Source organism: Gekko japonicus, unplaced genomic scaffold, assembly GCF_001447785.1.
Source record: "Gekko japonicus isolate JY-2015 unplaced genomic scaffold, Gekko_japonicus_V1.1 scaffold5106, whole genome shotgun sequence".
Classification (NCBI taxonomy): Eukaryota; Metazoa; Chordata; class Lepidosauria; order Squamata; family Gekkonidae; genus Gekko; species Gekko japonicus.
In genome coordinates this window covers 21,507-36,455 of record NW_015176131.1, presented here as the reverse complement: position 1 = coordinate 36,455, position 14,949 = coordinate 21,507, and the positions used below count along the sequence as shown (strand labels likewise).

Genomic DNA, 14,949 nt, shown 5'->3' with positions numbered 1-14,949 from the left:
GATCCCAATGAACGCTGTAATGGTCATAACAATATTCTGACCAGGAATCTGCTCTGTACCCCCAGGCACCACTGCTGCTCAATGGAGCTAAACGTCGACTGGGACAATGGATTTTTAGGCACAGCATTCGCCCGACTTCAAGTATGTCTCCCCCACTCCCAGTGGTGTGCCAGAATGTCCTCTATTAATACCTTTTATTGCTGTTCCAAGTAATAAGCAAATGCCAGGAATAGTTTTTTAAACTATTTTTACTGAATATTATATAGAAAGTAAAATACAATGCATTTACGGCCAGACTCTCCCCCTAACTGTGGGGTGGGAGATCAGCTCCCTCCCAAAGCAGCCTCAGTGACTGAGCGCCCTCTGGGCCTCCCTTGCAGGGTCTTATATGCCCTGCCCAGACTCTGCCTCCTCACCTGTGATTGGCTTCTATTTTCCCCTCCATTTCCCCTCTGACCAATCACTGGGGGGGCGGGAGGCTGGGGAACTGTAGGGTTGTTGGACAATTTGCACAAAGGCCTTGGTGGGAGGGAGGGAGGCTTCCCTGAGGCCTCCAGGCCGCTTGTTCTGCAGCCAACTGGCAGAATGATCTAAGAAGCCAGCAGCCCAGCCCGCAAAGGGAGCTCCACCACATGTCAGGTCTCCCTAGACTGGAAGGTACCGGCAGAAAGCCTGATTAAACCCTTGGATGGCGCCCTTCATAGAGAAGGTGAGCGTCTGGAGCGAGAAACAAATCTCTCCGGCCGGAAGCCGTGGGTGTCCTCTAAGTAAAATAATGAACACGTAATGCTAATGAATTCAAATGAACATTGCCAGGTGAACTGGGAGGCATCTCGACAGTTCTCATCAACATGCCCAAAGCAAGGTTTCAAGGCTACAAACAGAACTGTTCACACAATCAAAGAACAATAAATCTGCTGTTTCTTCAGCAACTTTATCAAAGTGTCTGACTGAGCGGCAGCCCTGAATGTTTAGTACTGTCGCTGACCAGCCGTTTGAAACCACATGAGAATATATAAACTAACATGCATACAAATGATTAGAATCATGGGGGTGTGCCAGACGACTACCTGCCACGGGATTCAGACTGTGCCCTGCTGTGATTTTCTTTGCACAAGAGATTCAGGGAGCCATCCCACTTAGCAATTCCACGTTATTCACTGGGGCTGCCTGGTGTCCTGGGGCTGCTAGAGGTATAACAGGAGACCTCCAACGGCATGCCCCTGTCCACACTGCCCCTCGGCAGGCCAGCAGGGGTAAAATAATGAAAAAATCACCATCGTTCGACAGCATATCATTTTCAGGCTCAGCCCAGAAGTGACATCATACCACTCTAGCATTCAGCCTTACCATAGTGTTTCTCCTGAATACCAGTGATGTGACGTCACTTCCGGGTTTGGCCTGGAAATGATGTCACATAGCCACTGTGATGGCACTCCCTGTTGGAATTCTATTCCCGTGTTTAGCAGAGTGCTCAAACGCCTATAATGCAGCAGAGCCATCTGGCTAGGGTATGCTGACACAGGAACAAAGTTATACTCTTTATCTTTGCAAAACTAATATGAGTCCTTTATTGTAAGGAACTCCATTCTAGACAGGCTACAATAAAGGCAGGATTCTAACCCAGTCTATCTAGCTAAGGTGGATGAAGACACGCCCCCCCCCCATGTTCCCACCTCCCAGTCTCCTGCTGGTTGCCAGTCATATGGCCTACTCCCAGGAAAAGGTATCTAGGATTGCAAAGTAAATATATGGAGAAGGAGAAGGTTGCACTGAGCAGTATCTGTTGCTAGAGTTTACCGAAAAGCAGGGCAAGGGAGGGAGGGGCTTCCTGCAGCAAAAAGCTGTGCTCCTCTAATGGAGACAACCACCCCACCTGAAACACCCCCCCCCCCAGAAATAGGCCAAATGAAAATCAGCATTCTCCCCTTATTATGCAACATTATTTAAAGGGGAACCAATCTGACAATCTACCCCAGAGTTTCTTCCATTTTGATCGCTTAGCCTTACACCTTTCAGCCACCATCACTTCTTCGGGCAGCAGCGGCTCGTTCCTGGCGATCTTGTTGACGATCACAGCCATTTCTCTCACCCCCAGGAGGGACTGTATACGATCCTGGAACCCAGGCTTTGCTTCCTGTTGCTCCGCCTGGATCAGTAAGTCGATGTGCTCGGGAGTTGCCATCGGGTTGGGCTTTAAGGCAATTTCCTGCAAGCGCCGGATGCTCTGAGAGGACTGTTCGATCAGACGGAACACGGCCTCTTCCACCGCCTCGTATTCCTCACAGAGCTCTTGAAAGAGCTTCTCTGTTGTCATCACCTCCCCACAGGCCCTTTCATATTTCTCCTTGATTTGGGCATAGGTTTGCCTCTCCTTTTCAGTCTTGTACTCCCACCTGTATTTCTGGTTGAAGTGTATGTTCCACTTGCATTTACCAGGACAGACGTTACAATCTCCCTTCCCATTCATAGCGGCACATTTGTGTTTCTCGTTATCGTTCGCAATATAACAGGGGTAGTGGCACGTAAAATGACAGGTCTGGCAATTAGTTATGAACCCCTTAGTTACCTCAAATTTTTCTGCTACAGTCTTCTCAACCTCAACCTCAAAATTCTTGTTGGCATCCATTTCATCTTTATGCTGCTCCAAAATCTGCTTTGTTTTTCTCAGTGAGTCCAGTTTGGTCAGGCCGGCTTTGATTTGTGGCTGGAGACCCTCCACGGCTGCTTCCAGACTCCTTCGTTCCCAGAGCACTTCTTTTGTCAGAGTTAAACTTCGGGGTTCTAAACTATTTAAAGACTGGAAAAATGTCTTCATGCTGGCAGTCCCCATTTTCCAGAACATTGCGTCAAAGTTGAGTGTGTTCTCGCCAGCTGTAGAACCACTAACAAACAAAGCAGAATTATTGAACTTAAAGTGAACAGGGTCGTTATTGTCATCTTTAGCACACGGCACCTCAGATTCCAAGATGGCCTCTAGAACAGGGGGAACCTGCCCATCTGCAAAGGTGACCAGAATCAGTATATTGGATTTTATGTCCTTCCCAAAAATGGAGAGTACCGAGTCAAAAACGTATTTCTGGGCATGTGTCAAACGGGCTAAAGAGGCTTGAACCACGAAGCAGACCCCATCGATGTGGTCGATGCCGCCCAGAGTGCAGAAAAATTCCCGGACCTTTTGGATTATCTCTCTATCATGCTCTATTCCTCTGGTGTCTCCAAATCCCGGGGTGTCAATTATCGTTAGGGAATAAGGGATCTGGAAGCCTTTCTGGAAATTGATCTCGTAGGCCGTCACATCAGATGTCTGACTCTCAGCCTGACTTCGGTTGGTCTGTTCGTGGATCAGCTTGAATCGGAAGCTGTCTTCCCACTTCACCCCCAAGATGTAGTTGATCATCCCATTGATCAGGGTCGTCTTCCCTGCTCCCGTAGCTCCCATCACCATGATCACTTTGTGGGGTTTTTGGGGGTCTTCATGTCCTAACTTGTATTTTAGGAAACTGTCACAACAAGAGGCAGACCTTTTTAACTTAAGCTGATAAGACTTCAGTGGCCCGTCGTCATCTATCAGGGTGCTTTGTTTGATCATTTTATCTTTGACCCTTTCATCGTCTGTCTTTGGAGGTGGTGACATCACAAGCTTCTCAGGTGAGACTGCAACATCCACTCCATAAACAGGTTCCATTCTGCCACTTCTATCATGTGGTTCCATTCCTGTTGCTTCTTGAAATGGGTTTCCATTCCTTCCTTCATCCATACCTTCTGGCTCCACCTCACCTTCCTGCACATTATGGTCAGATCCAGCAACGCTGCGTCCTTGAAAGGGGAGGGGGCTCACTTGGCACTTAATTGCTACTTTCTCTGTTTTCCCAGGGCTACCTTCAGGCAGCGTCTTCACCGTGTCACTCGGGTCACTCCTCTCACTGAGCCCTAGTCTGCCCACAGCAGTGTATCGGAACTGATACTCAATACCGGGGTGAAGCCCCGTTATGGTGAAGGTCTCCTGTTTATCCTTCACATCCACAGCCACCCAGCCCTCCTGCCCTATCGGCCTGTATTCCACTTGATAGCCTGATATTTCGGCCTCCCCATAGGGCGCAACGTTAAACGTAAGCTGCACGGAGTCTGGACGGACCTCGCCAATCGAAGGAGGCAAAGGCTTGGCGGGAGGTTCAAGGTTGGTGCTGACCAGCTCTCCGTCTTCGTACAGATAGATGGAAACGCCTGGATGGTCCTGATCCGGAAGAGCAGAGACAATCAATTTAGTGTCATTTGAGCACACGCTGGCCAATGCTAAGAAGGCCCTGACGGAAGCACGTGCCTTTTTGCTTATCTCTCTGTGCTCAAACCACAACTTCTCACTGGCAGAAGTCACTGATACAGGGTGAGAGCTTTTCTTAACTGCTAGTGAATTTTCCAGGTCGGATAAATACGAGTCGCCATCTTGTAAAGAAGTGAACACAAAGGCAACAACCCGCTTCAGTGTTGGATTGAGCAGGAGTCTGTCTAATTCTTTCTTGGTGTATACAATGTCCACGTCTTTTAGGACATCCAGGTAGGAATTTACAAACACCATCTCCTGCTCTCTTCTGTCTAGAAATGCACTGAGTTGCTGGCTGCTGAAGAGTGCTTGTTGCTTGTTGGTTAACAGGTCTGTGAGGGCATCTTCCTCTTCCTCGCCCCGGCGGATTATGGGTATTGTTCTCGACAGCCGTTTCTGAAGAGTCTGCCTGTATTGTTGGCGCAGACCTCGGAATGTCTGGAGTTTCTTCTTGATTTCAGGGAAGGTCGTAGCTGCAGGATTTTCCGCCAGATCGTTATGTTGCTTGTCTGTTTCCGTCAACTGCTGCAGGATATTCTGGACTTCAGAAATTATTTCTGAACTGATGTCATGGAAACGGCACGTGATTTGGCAGCCCAGCTTATTCAGAGGGTATAACCACATCCTCAAAGGCACAGCCCTCTCAACCAGGCGCCCAGGGAGGGTGGAGAAAATGTTCACAGCTTCTTGATAAGTCACGGGATGGTCCTCTAGAGGAACATCACTGTAAATCTTGCAGTTAATTTTCTCACCCCCCGTCTTCTCCTTGGCAGTTCCTTCACTGGCGCCTGAAAGCATCCTTCTAACCTTAGCTTGGAGGTTCTTCTGTATTTCTTGTCGATCCTCAGAAGGAGAAACCTCTCGGTCAAACACAAAGACTGCCTGAGCCCCGTATAGCACATCAGTCACCACATGAGTGGCTGTCTGCACATTACAGTCCTCAAGATCAGGAAGTTTTGTCACATCAATCTGCTTGCGCTTTGTTGTGACGGAGTACAGGAGAGCCACATGAGCCTGGCGGCGGGAACTCTCGCTGTCTTGCAAGTACTGCGCAGCTCCTCTGGGTTCTAGCAGACCACACAGCAGGCTGGCCTTCGGCCACTCTGGAACCTTCAGAGCAGCCATTTTGTCTTGAAGGGTGTCCGATTCAATAATTGAACTTTCTGTACTGGGGTTTGGCTGAAGGTGAATGTTCTTTCCCAGGGTATTCTCAATCCACAAAGGAGAACCTGACAAAGTAAAAAAGGCTCATTATTAAAGCATGTTGTGTTCAGGTAGAGGCAGAAGAAATTCATTCAGATATGACTTGACTTCCATCGGTAAAGCTACAATATATTGTGCAACCAAGAACCCCTTTTCACTGCCTGGAGTCTTTTCCTCTTATTGCATCTGGCAGATACTCATGTAATCATCTCCTGAATCTAATTTTAAGCGTCCAGGAATTCCCTAAACCACAGCCGGCAGCCCTGACACCTTTCCCCGAAGGGGCAAATAACTGGTCCCTGGTGGACTGTTTCAGGTCCGGCTCAGAAAAAAGGGTGGGGAGGGAGGCTGTACATTCCTGTGATTTAATACAGACCTGCATCTGAAAGAAAACCCTCCCTTTGGGCTGGCTCTTGTCTGGGAATTACCTGGGAGGAGGGCATCTTTGCAGCAGTCATACAGCATCCCCAGCTGGACCTCACGCTGCAAAGCCAGGGTCTCCATTTTGGCCATGGCTGGGTTTTCCTTCTTTATCTGGAAGAGAGGGCAGCTGTTAGATAAGCGCTCTTAACAAAACTGACTTCAAACAAATTCTAATGGGTGAAAAGAGTACACATCTAGAAGAAGAAGATAAGATATTGGATTTATACCCCGCCCTTTACTACCCAAAGGTGTCTCAGAGCGGCTTGCAAACTCCTTCATAAGAACATAGGAGATGCCAATGTTGGATCAGGCCAAAGGCCCATCCAGTCCAACACTCTGTGTCACACAGTGGCCAGAAATACCAGTGCCATCAGGAGGTCCAGCCGTGGGTCCTGGACATTATAAGCCCTCCCACTGTTGACCCCCCCAAGCACCAAGATGAGAGAGCATCACTTGCCCCAGAGTCCCTATCTATACCTTGTGGCTAATAGCCACTGATGGACCTCTGCTCCCTTCCCTTCCCTTCCCCTCCCCTCCCCACAACAGGCACCCTGTGAGGTAGGTGGGGCTTAGAGAGCTCTGAGAGGAGCTGCTCGTTTTCAAGGACAGCTCTTATCAGAGCTATGGCTTGCCCAAGGTCACCCAGCCAGGTGCAAGTGGAGGAGTGGGGAATCAAACCCGGCTCTCCCAGATTAGAGTCTGCGCACTTAACCACGACACCAAACTGGCTCTCATCTAATATGTTGGATACTAAATTGCTTGGCTCCCAAGGTACACACTGACAGTCTAATGGCGCATTATGGGGATCCCACACACTCTGCCGGAAACACGTCATGGTCTTCAGTGCTTCCTCTCTCTGGCTGTGATTCACGGGGTGCTGCTTGTGGAGTGCAGGAAATGCTAAACATGAGGACAGCTCTTGCTTCCTTTACTCAGCCTTGCGGGTTTCCACATATACCCCGTGATGCATCGTGAGGCCCTCTTGCTCTGCATTCTGATTGTACTTAATTGTTATCGACTGCAAGCAGGAGACCTGCCAGGACTTGTGGGGGGGGGGGCCCGGTTCCCTCCCCCACCACGTCATCTTTCCCTCCCCTGAAAACCCCTGCAGCCTCTCCCCTTTTCCTTCGTCAGGGGGCATGACTGTCAGGTCCCCAGCTAGGTCCCTCTCCACACACGCTATTGGCAGTTTAATGGTCAGACTCATGCAACAATCAGTTCCCAACAGCTTTCTTCCAAAGAAGTAAGTTTATTGAGACAGTAGATAGTTTGCTGGTATCATGGCATCTCATTCCAGAGCAGGCACCCCCCTCCCATGGCAGCCAGGACTAGCCAGCGGCCTAGCTGACAGTAATGCTTTATTAGAGATATGATGCTGTGGGTTGAAGATCTTTTGTTAGGACTGGAGAAAACTGCGGGAACATACAGGCTATAGGTAAAGGCACAAGATTCCTCTCTCCCTCTCACACACACACACAGACCTCATACCTACCCCTCAGTGTTACTATGGCAACTAGGGTTGCCAAGTCCATCTTCCGCCCCCAGCGGGGGACTTTGGGGGTGTTCCTGGAGGGGGCGCGGCATCCCGACGTGATGACGTCACTCACGTTGGGGATGTCCGCCGCCCTGCCCGCGTGCTCGATCTCCAGAAAGGCCAGTTCCCTGCACTTAAAGGAGCCGGCGTTTCCCTTTTAAGTGCACAGGGCTGGCGTTTCCCCTTTAAGCGCAAAGAGCCGGCATTTTCCTTTTAAGTGCACAGAGCTGGCATTTCCCTGCAAGCCTGATCTCAAGCGGAGATCGGGCTTGGGAGGAAACATCCATGCACTTAAAGGTAGCCACCCCTCTCTCTCAAGAGAGAAGGGAGAGGGGTGGCGGTGGGTATTGGGGGTGGGTAGAACCCCCCCCCAAATGGGGGACCCCTGGCAAACTGGGGGGGGGGTTGGTAACCCTAATGGCAACACAGATATATGGTGCCCTATCTTAACCTAGGATGGCATAGAGATACTCCAAGGTGCTCCGAGAAAGTTACAGCTCTACTCCCATGCACTCCAACAACACACACACACACACCCTCAGGAATATAACATGACAAGCACGGGTGAAAGGAAACAGAACTAACAGGAATCGAAAGTTAGACTGAGTTTGACAATGAGACCCCAACCGTAGTGCATTCTGATTTTACCCCTTTCCAGTGCTGTCTCGGCCCCCAAGTCCACCTCTTCCTCTACGGCTTCGATTTACAGAAACCAAGGCTTGAAAGCTTCAGCAACATTTTTGTGGTTGCCTAGCAACAACCAAAATGGTGCTGAGAGCTCACTGGACATTCTTTTCTTATTTTTACTTATTATTTATTATTTCGATTTATATCGCACCCTTCCCACAAGCGGGCTCGGGGCGGCTCACAACAATAAATTTAATACAATCTTAAAATAAGTCAACCAGACAGTAAATAACAATATTAAATTAATACAATAAAACCAATTTAAAACATTTGGGCAGTGCAGTATATTCCGTTTCAGTTCCTACAGCTGGGAAATGCGTGGGCCAACGCTCAGCCATAGGTACAGGCATTGTTTCTATTATCCCGGGGGGGGGGAGTATACAATGGTCCCTCTAACTGGAGGGAGGGGTGTCTGTTGTGGGGAGGGGAAAGGAAAGGAGATTGCAAGCCGCTCTGAGACACCTTTGGGTAGTGAAGGGCGGGGTATAAATCCAATCTCTTCTATTCTTCACACCCTAAGCAGAATATAATTGCTGTAGGCTTCTGACGGGCCTCCCCATGCGGGAGCACATTCAGCCTGTGCTGAAGACATTGCACTGGCTGCCAATAGCATACCGCATTCGTTTCAAGGTGTTGGTTCTCACCTTTAAAGCCCTATATGGCCAAGGTCTGACATATCTGAGGGACCGCCTTTCCCCATATATGCCCCAGAGAGCACTACGGTTGGGGTCTCAAAATCGACTGGCCCTCCTGGGTCTCAAGGACACCAGGCTGGTGACTACCAGGGCCAGGGCTTTCTCAGTGGCGGCTCCACTCTGGTGGAATGAGCTCCCAAAAGAGATCAAGGCCCTGCAGGATCTTTTACAATTCCGCAGGGCCTGCAAGACAGAGCTCTTCCACCAGGCCTTTAACTAAGGAGCCACCACCACCATCACCATCAACAGTCCCAATTATAGAGCCCTGGCCCTTGGCTCTGACATCCACAGCCTGTGCCGCCACTCATATCAGGAAGATCCTTGAGCAGAACATGTCGTTCATACAGTACACCATCGCTAAGTAATTAATTAATCATCGCTAACACCATATGATATTGAATTGTTTTACAACTGAACTGTTTTTAGATGATTTTATGTGGACCTTAATTGTTATTTGCGTGTTTTTTTGTGTAAGCTGCCCTGAGCCTGCATCGGTGGGGAGGACGGGGTATTAAATAAATAAATAAATAAATAAATAAATAAATAAATAAAAATAGGCAACGGGCAGTGCAAGACCCTGTGCTGCCCTGCATTGCTGCTGAGTGGGGCTTCCTGTGTTCATAAGCGGCCGCTCACCCACACAGGTTAGAACAGAGGTTCCCAAACTTATTTGGCCTACTGCCCCCTTTTCAGAAAAAAAAATTACTCAGCATCCCCTCTGGAAATCTACCTTCAAGAAGTGGACAAAAAGGGTGGCCGGAAAAAAGCCCACATGGGAAAATACCATGTAAAGTGCCATAGATACTTATAATGGTGGATAACCATTCATCTCCACTTATGAGAATGAACAGGTATTACCTATCTTATATATATATAATTCTGTTGACGTATTGGCCATTTCTATCTCTCCCACTGGCTGTGCAGTGAGTCCACCACGATCCACGTGTAGAGTCCACCGTGATCCACGCAGCCAGGCAGGTCAAGGCAGGCACAGAGCAGCAGCAGCTGAAGGCCTGAAGCCAGAGGCCAGCAGCAGCCACCACCCAATAGCCCAGCAGCAACACCAGCCTTACAAGGGTGCCCATGCATTTGCAATTTACAAATGCATGGCTGTGATTGGCCGTGGGGACCCCTCTCCACCTCCCCTTCCCTCCCTAATCCCAGGGAAGACCAGGAGAAGGCAGGAAAAGGCTGCTTCATATAGGTTCTGGACTCTTCTTTCTTTATGCGTCCACCCCCCCCCTTATTTTTATTCAACGTCCCCTCCCCAATTGCACCCAAGGCTCCTACCGCCCATCTGGATCGTTCCAGCGCCCCCCAGGGGGCGGTATTGCCCACTTTGGGAACCACTGGGGGTTAATCCCCCAATGTTTTGTTTTCAGATTTCAGGTTTTTCTGCAAACCTGGGATTTCCTTCAGGTCTGTAGAGAAATCCCCCCACCTGTCCTAGCTCCATTTTGCTGATCTATTGATCCACACCCTATAGCTTGGTTTGGAATTAGATACCTGGTATTTCAAGTGCTAAATGACATGGATTAAACAAATAATTATAACATCATGCTCACAAGAATCATGAAGGATACCATGCAATGAACATTCAGTAAACTCATCCAGTCCTAGCAGTCATCAGCATAACAGGCGGCAGCATATCCCATTAGTTCACGTCATGTTGTTTAAAGCAGTACTGCTTCTTCCTGTCTTGCAGGAATTAGGTAAAGGTGTGCCTTGGTGTTTAGTCATGCCGGCCACATGACCATGGAAACGTCTTTGGACAGCGCTGGCTCTTCGGCTTTGAAACGGAGATGAGCACTGCAACCCTAGAGTCGGACTCGACTGGCTTTCGAGCAAGGGAGACCTTTACCTTTAAAGGTTTCCCTTGCTCGAAAGCCAGTCGAATCCGACTTTTGGGATGTGGTGCTCATCTGTTTCCAAGCCCAAGAGCCAGCGCTGTCCAAAGACATTTCCGTGGTCATGTGGCCGGCATGACTAGATGCCGAGGTGCACAGAACACTGTTACCTTCCCACCGAAGTGGTTCCTATTTCTTGCTTTTGAACGGCTAGGTTCATGCCTTCACCTGAAACCTCTCCCTCCCGGGGCAGGACTGCACCAGACTCGCCAAGCCTCCCCTCCCCAGGGAGAGACTCATGAGACTGACAGCCCCCCCCCCAGCCCAGTAGAGTACCGCCCACCTGCCCCACCTCCTCCCCATTCCTACCTATGGGAGTGAAAGCCGGACAATGAAGAAAGTGAACAGGAAGAAAGTAGATTCCTTTGAAATGAGGTGTTGGGCAGCCCTCTTGCCTCCTTGCCTTGCCTGGCTGGGCTTAGCTGCTGCTGCCTGGCTGGGCGGCAAGCATCGCTCAGCCCAGTCTCACAGCCTCTGCTGCTTCTTGTGCCGCCCTCGTCCTCCCGCCGAGAGGCAAGCAGGGGGGAGGGGGAGCCAAGGCTCAGGGAGGGAGGCCCGCAAGAACCACGAGGGGACCGGTTCTAGCTCAGCAGCCCGAGTTTCCCTAGAAGCTCAAAGAACTCAACTGAGGCTATTGCAGTCTGGCCACGTTAGGAGAAGAAAGGAGTCACTGGAAAAGGCCTAATCATGCTCGGAAAAGCTGGAGGCAGAAGGGAAGGAGGAAGGCTCCAGGAGAGCCTGCAGCAAGAAACGACGACTGAGGGAAGACATGATTGAGGTGTATCTGAGTGGTCGGGTTAGAACGGATAAGAGGAAGTCCTTCTTCACCCAAAGAGTGATGAACACACGGAATTCACTGCCACAGGAGGTGGTGGCGGCTACAAGCATGGACGGCTTCAAAAGGGAATTAGATAGGCATCTGGAGCAGAGGTCCATCAGTGGCTCTTAGCCACAAGGTATAGATAGGAGCGCTCAGTCTGGGGCAAGGGATGCTCTGTCTTCTTGGTGCTTGGGGGGGGAGGCAACAGTGGGAGGGCTTCTAATGTCCTGGCCCCACTGGTGGACCTCCTGATGGGACACCTGATATTTCTGGCCACTGTGTGACACAGAGTGTTGGACTGGAGGGGCCTTTGGCCTGATCCAACATTGGCTTCTCTTATGTTCTTATGTCTGGGACAAGCGACGCTATGTATTCTTGGTGCTTGGGGGGGGGGGGGGCAACAGGGGGGGGGCTTCTATTGTGTTTGGGGCGTTGGGGGGGGGAGGCAACAGTGGGAGGGCTTCTAATGTCCTGGCCCCACTGCTGGACCTCCTGACGGCCCTGGTATTTCTGGCCACTGTGGGATACAGAGTGTTGGACTGGATGGGCCTTTGGCCTGATCCAACATTGGCGTCTCTTTCTTATGACCCAACTTGAGGTGGACTGACTCAGCAAAAGAGAGCATAATCCATGGGATGGATGGACTCAATAAAAGAAGCCCCGAAGGCCCTCTAGTTTGCCAGACCGGAGCAAGGACTGTTTGGTGAACACCCATCGAGGGCCATGCTGCTCATGGCTTTCCCACCTGGCCATTTTCTCATAGGCTGGTTTTGATGGGGAAGGGGCGGGGCAGGAAAGGGGTCCGTGCCCCGCAGCTCCAGCAGCCGGCCGGCACCCAATAAAAGCAAAAAGCAAATCACTCTATGTTATGGATTCTGAGATTCGAGATCGATGGTCGTTTTGCAAACACAAGAGTCACATTAGTTAAAAGAAAATATCTTTACTACAAAACAAAACATGGGTAGGGTACTTTGGATAAAAAGAAATAAAACACTAGATTACATGCTTACAGTTACTTTTCAGCTCTACTCACTAACGGCTACATCTTCCTATCTACCCAGCGGCTTCAAGAGAGCGCTTCCTGTGAGCTTCACACAAAGGGCCATAAACCTTGTGAATACATTAATGCTAGATCAAAGCATTCCCACAAACAAGTTGTTGGTTGACCAATACAAAAGCTACAGGTCACTTTATTAGACTAAGCAGCTCCCTCAAACTTTCCCGCCGTGGAATACATTATGTAACACAACATCCTGTTTCCTGACAAACAACATTTAACTCTGTAATGACTGAAGTGTAGCAACTTGAAACTCCAACACTCTACAAAAGGGTCATGGCTGTAAGTGGCCACGCTCCTGCTGCCTCCCCACGCGGGGTGTGCCCACAGGGACACGGAGACACAAGTTCTGTCCTCAGCGTGCACACTCTTCCCTCTGGGGTCAGTTCAACCGTTAGGAGGCTCCTGAGTGGGCCTTTGGCCGCAGAGGGTCCCGTGGAAAAGGCTTCCCTGACAGCAGAAGGTTTGAGAGGCCGTTCCCCCTCTGGGGTAAGATATCAGGCAGTCGTGAATCTGTCTGGCCAGTGACTGCAAGGGCCCTCTGTCTCCAGAGAGCCCAGGCCGTCTGAACTAGCCCGGAGCTCCCTGGGGGAGCGGGGAGGGGAGGTGGGTGTGAAGGTCCTGCGTGGTGCAGGGGGTTGGACTAGATGACCCTTGAGGGACCCTTCCAGCTCCGTGTTTCTACGTGTCTGGATTGGGTTCGGGCCAACTTCTCACTGGCCTGGGTCTTCCTAGGGGCCGCATGAACAAGCCAGGAGAACAGCTCAGCAGTTGGCCGCTGGCGATCCCTGCACGGCTAAGAGGGCCTTCGGCTGGCCCAGACCCTCCGTCTCTCAAAGGCGGTCTCGCCTGCTCGGGCTGGCCGCGCCTCTCCGGGGTCTCCGGCAGAGGGAGGCCTTTCCCCCCGCCTCCCGCCCCTCTTCCCTGGAGAGGCTGCTGCTCTGGGGACCGGCCCTTCTACACGCCAGGCAGAGGCGCTCCCACCCACGGAGCCACAGCAGGACCAATGTTCCCTCTAAGCTGTGGAGTCTTGTGAGCAAAAATCCTACTCTGTGAGCTACTGGCATGAAATGTGGGAGCCAGCAATTTGGCCGCTGCATAGATCAGTTGGCCCTGGAGCCCTCCTTCCCGAGCGAAGGCAAAAATCTGTGAGCTGGAGGCTGAGAAACTGTGAGCTGGCTCACACTCACTCAGCTTCGAGGGAACACCGGCCAGGACCCCTCCCCACGGCAGGAGCTCCGGGAGAGCCGGCGGCAGCAAGAAGTCCGGCGGCTAAGAGACCCGCCCGACGCTCCCTCGAAGCGGCGGCGTCTTGGGGGCAGAGCCGCTGGCATGAAAGCTGTGAGCGAGCGCCTGGGCCGCTGCGCCCCTCCGTCTGCTCTGGAGCCCCATCCTCCTCCCTGAGCCGGGGGCTAAGAGTCTGTGGGCTGGCGCACGCGAACTCCGCTTAGAGGGAACCGTCCCGCCCGGCCCCGACTCGCCCCCGGGGCTCTGGTCCCGCAGTCGGGCAGCTCGGGGGCTCCGCCGCTTCCCCGCCGCCCCCGGAGGGTGGGCAGTCCCTCCCCGGCAGCAGGGCTCCGGCGACTGCCGCCGAATGCAGCCCGTTACCTCCAGGAGACCGCCGTCCGTCCGTCCGTCCGTCCGTCTTGCTTGCTTCCTTCGCGCACCGCTCGCCGCCCCGGACCTGGCCGCTGCGACGGCCGCCCGCAGCCTTTATAGCGCGCCGCCGCCGCCGCCGCCGTCGAGGCGCTTTCGCTTTCGGGGCGCCTTTCCCCGAAGGACGGGCCCCTTCCCGGCAGAGCCGCCCCACTTTCCGACCGACCGCTATAAAGAAGAGCCGAGCCGGGCCGAGGTGGCCGAGTCAGAGCCGACGGCAGCCGCCAGCCAGCCAGCCAGCCATGCGCCCCTCCCGAGCGAAAAAGGGCGCCCCCGCCGCCGCCGCCATGGCCGCAGGTAAAGGGACCTCCGTGGGGGAGAAGGCCCAAGAATCCACTGTCCCCCTGCCAAAGCGGCCGTTTTCTCCAGGGGGAGGGATCTCTGTTCCCTGGACGGGAGTTGTGACCACCGGGAGGTTGGCAACCCTATTACATTTCTCCCCTTGGCTTCTGGCGGGCTGCCAGGAAGGGCCCCCGAGGGCCCAGAGGGGGGAGGAGGAGGAGAGGCGGGCGGGGAGCTTTTCACTCCCCCCAAAAAAACCAGAGCTTGCAGAGGACCAAAACCACTCCCTGTCTCCGTTTGGACAATGAAGGGGGCCTGGAGGTTCCGCTGGTCATGCATCTGCTGGGTGTGCAGAAGGTCC

General features: G+C 52.0%; 2 protein-coding genes across 2 annotated transcripts; both read right to left on the bottom strand.

Moving 5' to 3' along the window:
• Window positions 1-294: 294 nt before the first annotated feature.
• Window positions 295-5,290, bottom strand: LOC107123533. The gene has a single exon (XM_015426785.1). It carries the CDS (start codon window positions 5,120-5,122, stop codon window positions 1,943-1,945), a length of 3,180 nt encoding a protein of 1,059 aa, XP_015282271.1. The 5' UTR covers window positions 5,123-5,290; the 3' UTR covers window positions 295-1,942.
• On the bottom strand, window positions 5,169-6,057 carry LOC107123531 (verrucotoxin subunit beta-like). The gene is made up of 3 exons (XM_015426783.1): window positions 5,956-6,057; window positions 5,260-5,553; window positions 5,169-5,182 (listed from the first exon to the last, which is right to left on the bottom strand). Exons 1-3 carry the CDS (start codon window positions 6,038-6,040, stop codon window positions 5,169-5,171), a joined length of 393 nt encoding a protein of 130 aa, XP_015282269.1. The 5' UTR covers window positions 6,041-6,057.
• Window positions 6,058-14,949: the final 8,892 nt, after the last annotated feature.